The sequence below is a fragment of the Eurypyga helias genome, unplaced genomic scaffold (assembly GCF_000690775.1).
Source record: "Eurypyga helias isolate BGI_N326 unplaced genomic scaffold, ASM69077v1 scaffold6623, whole genome shotgun sequence".
Taxonomy (NCBI): domain Eukaryota; kingdom Metazoa; phylum Chordata; class Aves; order Eurypygiformes; family Eurypygidae; genus Eurypyga; species Eurypyga helias.
Window position 1 is genome coordinate 39,753 of NW_010243089.1, and position 10,213 is coordinate 49,965.

The 10,213-nt window shown below is 42.9% G+C and overlaps 1 protein-coding gene across 1 annotated transcript in view; it reads right to left on the bottom strand.

Annotated features, from left to right (window-relative positions):
- Positions 1 to 6,908, bottom strand: part of IVNS1ABP (influenza virus NS1A binding protein) — a 9,569-nt gene extending 2,661 nt beyond the window's left edge. Inside the window, exons 1-9 of the mRNA XM_010149276.1 lie at positions 6,798 to 6,908; positions 6,319 to 6,488; positions 6,159 to 6,234; positions 5,291 to 5,464; positions 4,818 to 4,943; positions 3,333 to 3,440; positions 1,103 to 1,229; positions 372 to 596; positions 116 to 237 (exon numbers count right to left, since the gene is read on the bottom strand). Coding sequence (XP_010147578.1) covers positions 116 to 237; positions 372 to 596; positions 1,103 to 1,229; positions 3,333 to 3,440; positions 4,818 to 4,943; positions 5,291 to 5,464; positions 6,159 to 6,234; positions 6,319 to 6,488; positions 6,798 to 6,908 — 1,239 coding nt within the window. The remainder of the gene's footprint in view (positions 1 to 115; positions 238 to 371; positions 597 to 1,102; positions 1,230 to 3,332; positions 3,441 to 4,817; positions 4,944 to 5,290; positions 5,465 to 6,158; positions 6,235 to 6,318; positions 6,489 to 6,797) is intronic.
- Between the last annotated feature and the right edge of the window lie 3,305 nt (positions 6,909 to 10,213).

Consider the following 10,213-nt stretch of genomic DNA (forward strand, 5'->3'; position numbering starts at 1 on the left):
TCCCTGCCCATGGCAGGGGGGTTGGAACTAGATGGTCTTTAAGGTCCCTTCCAACCCAAACCGTTCCGTGATTCACATGCTGTCGCATTTCATCCCATCTCTGCCCACCACACACCATTAAAACTGCCATCTGGAACCGAGCCCGCGGCGTTCTCATGGGCGCGATGAAAACCCAGGTGTCCTTCTGCGGATCATAGCATTCCACCGTGCGCAAACACTCCTCCCTGTTGTATCCACCTGGAAGCAAGAGGTTAGAGGACGTCACGTTTTCCAAGACCAAAGGCTCCGACTCCGACAGAGCGGGCAGAGTTCAGAAGCCACGGTGTCCCCTCCCGCCGAGCACGGCGCTCAAAGCAGGATTACTGTCTCACCTGCAGCGATGAGCTTGCCATTCAGTTCGGCCGTGCCCAGGCCAGACCGCGCGTACTGCATCGGCGACATGGGCTTCTCTATGATATCGCTGGGCTGCAGCTCGAAGCTCAGACTCTTCAGCAGTCGTGGCGTGCTCGAGGGAGAGCTCTGAGGGCTGTTACGGCCATGCAGGAATATCACGCACAGAACACCATCCAGAACAGCGAGACACAGGTAGGTGTTACCTGTCGTCAGGAGAAAAGGCGAGAGAACCAAGATAATAAAATTTTGGATGAATGCCAACTAGGGTCTTCTGATTAGGCTTCTCCCCTTGTAAGCGGGAAAACCTCTCTGGTTACCCGTTCCAAGCGTTAGCCCAGTTACGGAGACAGGAGTTTTAGGTTATGAACACCGCGCTCCGAGCACGCGAGACAGTGATCTGAAGACGTGCTAGGAGAGAGTCTGCTCTCACAGGCAGTCTGACCGACTGTCTCCTTAGGACTTCCTGGGTAAATTATACACACCGTGGGATTCAGGATGGCCCTGTCCATAAGGGATCAAGATGTAAGAGACCCCAGTTATGTTACAAATGTCCCACAAATCACTGGGCAAATACTTGATTTGCCTCATCTGTAAGAAAAAGCCCTTCTGCATTCTTTACAGACACTGAAGGACATCCCCAGGGAGTGAGAGGTGGTAGGTAGACAATACCAGACACATCTTTTCGACAAACCCTGTCCCAGTTACTCACTTGAAGTTTTCTCTGAAGCAATGATTTTCCATTCGTGTTTAGGACTCTGAACAGTAGCATTTGGATAAAGACTTCCAGAGGAGCTGCTACTAATCTGCTTGTGATCATTCTCACGTGGTGGCTTCCTCTGCAAAACCAAAAGGCAGCTACAGAAACCTAGCCAGAGACTACAGCTCCTTCTACCTTTGCTTCTCTGAGCTATACATAACTATTCAAGAGAACACCACCTCCGCAGAGTATCATTTATAGCACACCTCAGTTTTCAGCGGAGCATCTTGCCTACTCAACCACAGTGGCCCAAAACCACCCTACACCATCTCAGTACTCACTTCACCCTCTGACTGCACCTTTCTACGGCTGCTGACTGGAGATGGGTTCAAGTTCCTAGAGAAGAGCATGCGTTACTAGCAGGAATTTCAAACGTGAAGGAATAGCCTACACCCGTTTGGGGAGAACTGATCTACAAACATGAAGCCTGACCAGCAAGCCCTGCTTCTGGAACTGGAGTTAATTACATAAGGCTATTTGGAAGTGAGTTAACTATTCTCTTCGTTCCCTGAAGACAAATTAATTTCGCCTCAGTTCCTCTCTGTGCTCAGATGAGCTCTTTCTTGGTTTTCACTCCCTTGATACTTCCCCCACTAACAGGAGATTTCGGCTTTCTTCTTCAAATAGCTTACATTACTTTGCTGAATTAAGAAAAATCCCCAAATTTCACAGTTCAGATTACACTGCACAGCTGTTTGGGTTGTTCAGGCTTTTTTTGAACCATCAGAACCCAACACAAAAAAGTAACCTTCTGTCTACCCCGGTTAGCAGCAAAGTTTACGACCACAGCACCAAGTCTGCAGCGTGTGCGCAGTTCCCTGGGGTCTCATCTCTGTGGGAACTGTCATAAGGCTTCTGAAATACATCATCTAACTCACAGATAACCTTACACAGGAGAGTGTGATTGCTGTGCTCAGCTCACCATGAAAAGCATGGATAACATTTTTATTTCTGAACCTTCATCCAATTGAAAGCTTATTCTCTTACCCTTAAATTACCTCGACAGTCACAGGAATTACAAACTTTTGCAATTCAAACATTTAAAAGTTACAATTTTTCCAGGACTGTCATCTATGGGTTTCTGGTGTTAATTCTCTCAACTGTTCAGAATTTCTAAAGCTGGCAATTCTTATTGTCCAAAAGGATTTAAAAAGAAGAAGAAAAGAGTAGGTTGAGAACTCCTAGCCTTATTTCTAGAGATTAACTTTTTGGACATTCACCTCTCAGCTTCTAGGTATTGCAAGGAGTAGTATCCTAAGGTGGCAAAGTCCGTGAAGGCTTTCCAAAAACAAACAGGTAACTAGAAAATTAGCTGGCACTTCATTTCCCTCTCTTTTCACTTGTAAAATCCACGTTCTGGGATGAAGAGTTTTTCACAAGCATTAGCTAAAAACATCAAGAAGTATACTTTTGTATCAGCACATTCCCCTGTTATGAGTTAAAATATTACCATATATTTGCTTCTAACTCAGTGAATTTAAACACCCTTAATTTGTACAGAGCAGTAGATAATTTACATCTCTCAGCCCTTGTTTACTGTTTCTTAAAGAGCCTCACTGTGCTAAGCTGTGCGTTTTTCAGGAGCTGAGAATTACTGTATCTGGCTACAACTAAAAAACTAAAGTAAGTTGTCTCGGGAGGCGCCAGACTGATTCGCACCCAAAGCACTGACCATCTCTAGATCAGAAGTTACCTACTGCCGCTGTTCAAACATCTCTGTTACCCGCGCAGCTGCACAGAAGAAGCAGACACTGGCAGCTGAAGGATTAGAACTTACATCTGGAATCTTTTGCTGTGCCAAAATTTAGCCGACGCGTAAGCCACCCTCCGCTGCGAGCCAAGCCGTCTGCGATTCGTTACAGTCTCCTGAACCTCTCTACAAAGCCACAGCTGACTTGCTATAGCTGACTGCTTCTCTGCCACCTCTTTCTTCTACCAGCCTAAGATTTATTCTGAAGTCAAAGCTAGAGCGCCCCGTTCTGCAAAGGCTTAGAGCCAGCCTGACGAAAAAACAGAAGCAAAGACTAAATCGTTGCCTCCAGCAGTTCTGAGACACTTTCTCATCACGTAGCTCTCCACGAAAGCTACCGCTGCTGTCTCAGCTACAGTGCCCACGACCTCAGGTGTGCTGTAAACTGCTCCAGTCTATCGGGGGTTACCTCAGACTGTCTGCAATTTGTACCTGCACAAACTGAATGTGGTCATCATCACTGCCATACACCTCAGCCTGTCCATCTAGCAGATTTCCATCAAGCAGCTTGTGATCAGCTGAGTAGTACAGCGTTTGAACCTGCAAAAACAACAACAGAATACCCATGTGGCTACGGTCTCCACTGCTACTTAGCTACAGGCAGATTACACAAGGCAGTCGCCAGCATACTTCTCGTCATCTCATCTCGATCTAGCAGAATGACAAAACTAAAAGGAAGCAGATGTCATGGTGGCAATCTTCAAACACTGGAGGAAGGCTCCTTACTTTCTCCGCTTGAGAGAAATCTTCGTTTTCCAAGGACTTCTACTGGTTTTCCAGCACAGAAACATTAGACAAGCAAGAGGCACATTAATTTGCAGAATTATACAAATTCACAATCTCATGCAAGCATTTCCGTTATCCCCGCAAACAAGCTTTCTGCTTTGAAAAATACACATACTTATCTTGATCAAAAAAAGCTTAAAGAGAAGCCAAGAGTGGACTCTAAAAGAAAGGTATGGGGATGAGGGAAGACAACACAAATTGAAGTTCTGGAGGAAACTGCTGTCCACAACTACACATCAGATGCAACTGTTTCAGTGAAACGCACCTGAATTTCAACATGATCAAAGCGTTGAAAGTGAGTTACTCCAGAAGAAAATACACACTTGAGAACACACGACAGGATCAACAGGTACTTTTGCCTATACAAGTGTTTCTGAAGACCTACTGTGCTTGTCACAACAATCTGGGAAACTTCTGATCTTTCACCGGTTTTGCAAAGTCCATTTTTGCCAGCCAATTAAAAATTTAGGCTCCCCACTGATTTTGCCATTAAACCCTGCCCAGGCTACATCCAGTATTAGTATTCATGAGTAAAGCCATTCAATAACACACAACTTTTAAAATAATGTATCCTGTAAAGGAGTAAGTAAACACCATTAAATCATCATCATCGTTCTCTGCCCACAGCGGATTTTCTTAGGAGAACTGGGGCAGGACTGCTGCTTCTGTACGTGTCAATACACTTGAGGGTTCTTCTTGGTTCTTCAGCCTTGGTATCCTAGTTTTGTTAATAAACCTATGGGGAGATAAATCAACGGGGAGGAACAACCATTAGAAGCTTTTACCTACTTCACATTTACAAGCAAAACCTGCAAAGGAAAACATCAAGACTCTACGGCAAGTTTCAGTACCACCTCCCCAATTCTAAAGCAAGATACACGCCACTGTGAGGTTACTATACAGCACGTAGTGAGCAAAAAAGGAAAGCAGAAGACCAGACTGAACAGTTCATTCAGCTCACCTGAACACCCCCCCAGTTTCTCAGCTTAGGGGTACCTACAGTAAAATTTAAATTCTTTAGGGTCATAGTTAAAAAATGAAAAAATAATTAAAAAAAGGGATCATCCTTCATATTGCCTTTTTTTAAAAAAAAATTAAAAGATGTTTAATCCCATTTTCTTAAAGACTAACCTCTTCCATTAGATCTTCCAGGCTGTCTCCATTCTCCCAGATGCTGCGCTGTACCCAGTTGATTACCTTTGTGTACAGTTTGCCATTGCTGGGTAGGCCAACATTGTCTTCCAGCATTACTTCAAGCTTGAATAAGAAGAGGAAAGGATGATTTACTCTACAGGTATTAGCCTTGTATTTGTAGCATACCGTATGTTACGCAGTGAGCATTGTTCTCCCTTCACCCCAGAGCTAGGAAACACCACCTAACGAGGGGCTTTCAGCCTGTGCCACTGAACTAGGAAGTGTATTTAAGTACAAGTGCAGTTGCCTTTTGTGCTCAGAAGGGGTGACAGGGTGTTCTCTACATTTCAGGTTGACAGCAGTACATACACCATGTTTCCCTACTACCTGCAAGGAAGCCACAGTAGTTGCTACTTGTGTAGCCTTTTGGAAATCACATACCAGAAGGAAGTCTACAAACTTAAATTAACCTTTAACCGTGGAAGTTTGAGAAATTCTTCCTGTTCTGATATCTGTAAGAGGTGTTCCTGAATGTAGCCATCAATCTTGTTCAACAAACGCGAGTCTCCCATACAACTTGCAAAGTTCCGGTAACAGATGCAGCTCTGAACATCCATCTTGGAGAGCAAATAGTCACCACAAACCTTGTAAGAAAAAAGGCTGCATCTTAGTTTGCCAGAAGACAAGATTTTTATGTGTTTAAATTACCCAACACACAGCATCAGCTGTTTCTAGCTGCAGAACAGTGACTGTAGTCAGCCCACCCCGTGCTAGAGCTGTAATGTTGCCGTCCATAGGAATACGCATGAAGTCGTACACACTTGAAAGCTACTCACGTATGCGTTGGCCCCATGCTTTTCTACTGAACTATTCTAGTCAAAACTGCTTATCTGCAGTCGAGTGAAGAATCCCAATTCCCTTGTCAAAGGTATCCCCACGCGCTGCAAGAGCAAGTATGTCTGAAATCAAGCTCTACCAAATGTATAATGCACAGACTCCTGAACGTTTCTTCTTTTCATGTATCACTGCCACAGACGTGCAGGTTTAATTATGACCCCAACACAACCACGCGCACCACTGCTTCCACAAGCCCGAAGGGAAGCAACCAGCTGCGATTCAGAAGGGTGCACAAATACAAAACGTAACTTAGTGAACTCCTCAGCACAAAGAGAACATCAGTGGAAGCGACACATACTGATGTCACTCCATCAGTAAAAAGCTTGTGAACACCTAAGGAAGCGCATCCGCCGAGCGCCTTTCCACAGCATAATCCATGTTCATTTTGTCTCGCTAACATCACAAAGCATAACCGACCTCCGGAAGAGCCGAGAACTGTACCTGCTTAACTCTCTCCATCTTTAACTTCTTTGCTGCAGAGTATACATCTTTCACCAGTTCTTTATCAGCTTTTAACCTATTAAAGAATAAAATTTATTTTCATTATACTGATGTTTTAATTTAAAATCCATTCTGGCTAGTTTCTGCAAAAACTACTTACTGGGCAGTATAGGCATAATTCAACAGAACTTCAACAGCTTCTGGATTGAGATCATCAAATTTAACATGGGAAATTCCATGAGAATCACTATCACTATTGAAGATTTCAAATAAGTAGGGACTGCAGCAAGCTAGCACGGCCCGGTGTGCCAACATCTCATGTCCGCATACCTTCATTTAAAACACAAAAAAAGAAACTCACATACTGCTAAGAACTTCTTTAAAAGTACAGTGGTATTACAGTAGTATAAAGGCCTACCCAAGTGAACATCGCAGTTCAAATCAATTTTTGAAATCAATACAGTCTCCAGTTTACGTCAGCTAATAAAATTGTTAGCGTCTCTTCTCTCAAAGTATACCTAATTTTTTTATGCATGCATTTTTCAGAAAAATCAGATTCTAGTGAGGCACTCAGCATTCCACAGTGTGAAAAGACCCCCACCACATTCAACAATCACACTGGGACAGGAAAAAAGTTACCTGGAGACGGACATCGCAGAACTGACCACTTTTACGTAAGGCATTTAGTTTGGCAACAGATGACTCAATGAAGTTTTCATCTTCAAACATCAAATATCCATTAGGAATCATTTTGGTGTTGGTCTGGCTGGAAACAGAACGTGTAACATTTACAGATACAACATTTTGCTTCAGTATAGAAGTACTATTAACACACTGTTTGCAAACAAACATTCACGGGGAATTTAAAAAAAGCCATGTAAAAAACACCCAGAGGAGTACTACTGCTGCTGAGTCCACATTGCCAACAATTCATTGGACTGACTGGACTAATGAATTTCAGAGACTGAGGCCACAACTTCTAACTTATCTGCATCACTTCAGTAGGTACCAACTCCATAACTATATGCTGAACCCACACTAGCTCCGTGGGAGCAAGTTGGAAACCAACAGATCACACAAGCAGCTTCATTGCCCTCTAAAATCAGATTTGGTAGATTCATCACTATAGCACCTTCCAGTACCTGAAGGGGCCTGGAAGAAAGCTGGAGAGGGACGTTTTACAAGGGCCTGTAGTGACAGGAGGTAATGGGTTTAAATTGAAAGTGGGGAGGTTTAGATTGGATATCAGGAAGAAGTTCTTCCCAGAGAGGGTGGGGAGGCACTGGCACAGGTTGCCCAGAGAAGCTGTGGATGCCCCATCCCTGGAAGTGTCCAAGGCCAGGCTGGATGAGGCTTTGAGCAACCTGGTATAGTGGAAGGTGTCCCTGCCCATGGCAGGGGGGTTGGAACTATACAAATCTTTAAGGTTTCTTTAACCCAAATCATTCTGTGATTCTACAATTTTCTTCTCACTGCACAAAATCTGCCCTATACTGCTCAGCTTCATTCTTTGCACAGACACAAAAAACCAACATTGAAAAGTACCTATAATTTACAGTAACTAGTGAAATAGAACAATAGCTATAGAAATAATTTTTTGTTTAACTTTGAGTAATGAGTTGGTTTGTTATTTTAAAGTAGCTGAAGTCATGAAAGAACATTAGCACCAACAAAACAGAATTAAATGCATTCTGAACAACCATGTATCTTAAGTTATCATCAAGCTAAAACAACCTCCCCTGAAGATCTTGCCCATATACAAACACAGCACCTCAGGTAAATTGGACCAAGGTGAAAAATAACTTCAGAAAACTAACTTTTGAATTTGGCAGCTATTTTATAGGTCATTTAATTAATTCTTTTTTTTTTTCTTTTTTAAGCTAAGCACTTATAGGAAAAGTCCACTTTCCAAATAGGAAGCTAATTACAAATACTAATGTATGACCCTGAAGTGACCCAATAGATTTGAAAAAATAATTAAATATATATCTATCTCAAACTTCTACGTTTGAGCTGCTAATGTATGCAAAAGTATACTTTCCTCAACAATTTTAGAGGAAAGAATATGTGGGATGATACGAATGTTACCAGCAACTTATATTTCTATCTTAAATTTAAGAAAACTTTGAAGATCAAACGAAACAAGAAAACCACTGAAGAGACGAAGTGGATAGCAAAATTCCACAGCAAAAATAGCAAGCCCCACACACAATATTTCTAGTGTTAATCTGTTAATTTTAAATTCACTTACAACTGAAAGCATTTGGCTCTGGACTGGCCATGATGATCTTACTATCATCCATTTGTATACACGTTCACTTGTTGGGTTATTTAATAAAAGGCCAACAAGGTTTAAAGTCACAGAATTTCTGCAAAAGTGTCAACTACTGTATATGCAACTAACAGTATCGACTTACCTAGCAAATATATTACTGTAAAGTTTGAACTGGGGAGATCTTAAAATAATCCAATGGTATCACTGTCTTAAAACAGAGCACTTCACTTTCAGTGTCTCCTGGTAGGGAAGATGTCTGTTGAAACCTAAAAGCAGACGTGTCTTTGCAGCTGCAGTATGGATTCCAAAACTATCAGGCTTGAAGATGATGTAATGAAGTCCTTAAGAGCTATAGACATGAATTTCTTCTGTGATAATCATGCATCATAATCTGCAATAAAGGAGAAGTCATCAAGTAAGGACAACAGATACTACTACCACCATGTATTTCTGATGAAACTTTCAACAGTCTCTTGAAGTACAAGTTCCTGACCCAAACGAACAAGCTTTTCTTCTCACAAAAATAAAACAGCCCAAAAAATTCCATACTGACCCCAAAATATCCTTGTGCCTAATGAGAGGTCGACCACATCGATGTTTATACCCATGCATGGACACAAAAAAGTGGCTGAATTAGTTCCTACAGAAAAAGAATGGCTGAATCCCAATTTTAGATATTTCCTTACCAACTCTAACCTTCAGCACTTGATATTTCTAGGTCATTATTGCTTGCTTACACAAGTAGATAACTTAAGTAACACAACAAAAATTACTAAGGTTTAGAAAAGAAACCAATCCACATGCCTCCTACCTTTTGCTTTTCCTGTACTCATCTACTTATATCCTTCTTCTACAGAATGCCTAAAATGGACTGAAGATGGATTAAGGACACGTCTGAAATCACTGGGCATGTCTCCAGTCTCCGGTACTTCCAGAAAAAATTATGAAGTCAGAAATCGCTATTCTGATGATAACTTTCTTAGACAAAAAGGCTCTTTACTACCCTGCGAACAGCAGCTGTTAAGTTCTGACCAGAACCGACCAGCTCTGCACCGGCAGTGCAGACTGGGGTAGCTTTGCTGGGATTCTGCATGCAGCTGGGCTGTTTATGCTGGGCTTTTCAGGGAGGGGCGGAGAGGAGGAGGAGCAGCAGCAGGGAGGAAACAGGCCACGAACACCCACTCTGGAACTTTCCATGACCCTGATGCCACCTCGGGAAAACATCGATCACTTCATCCACTTGAGTTCCCCAGCACGGTTCCAAAACTATATTTGTATCTGCAGATTAAATGCCACACTGGGAATCGGGTTTCCTAAAAATAGGTGCAGCTCGTTTCTCCTCGTCAAAAATTTAAAGTCAACCTCTTGTATTCAAGAGACCCTCACGACCCTACTGCCTAGCCACGCTTCCGCACGGGATCGTTTTAGCAGGAATTGTACCTCCCTTGGTCGCTGAGCGAACGAGCAGCTCAAGAGGGAGGCTGAGCCTCGAGTGCGGCAGAGGGCATTATCCCACAGCATACCAGCTCTGCTGGAAAACTGCTTCCATCCGTAACAGCTTTGTGCAACCCTGAAGACAGGCTATTTCAGCCAGCAGATGACCGGGTAGAAAGAATTAATGGAGTCTGGCTGCTCAACTGACACAAAACCATCCATGTAAAGGAGGAAACCACCGCTCCAGAGCATCTGTAATGCAGTACCCCTTAACGCAGGGAGGGCTACGGCACCAGTGCCCCAGCGACCACAACCACAACATACCTCAATGTCAGCATGCTTTGCT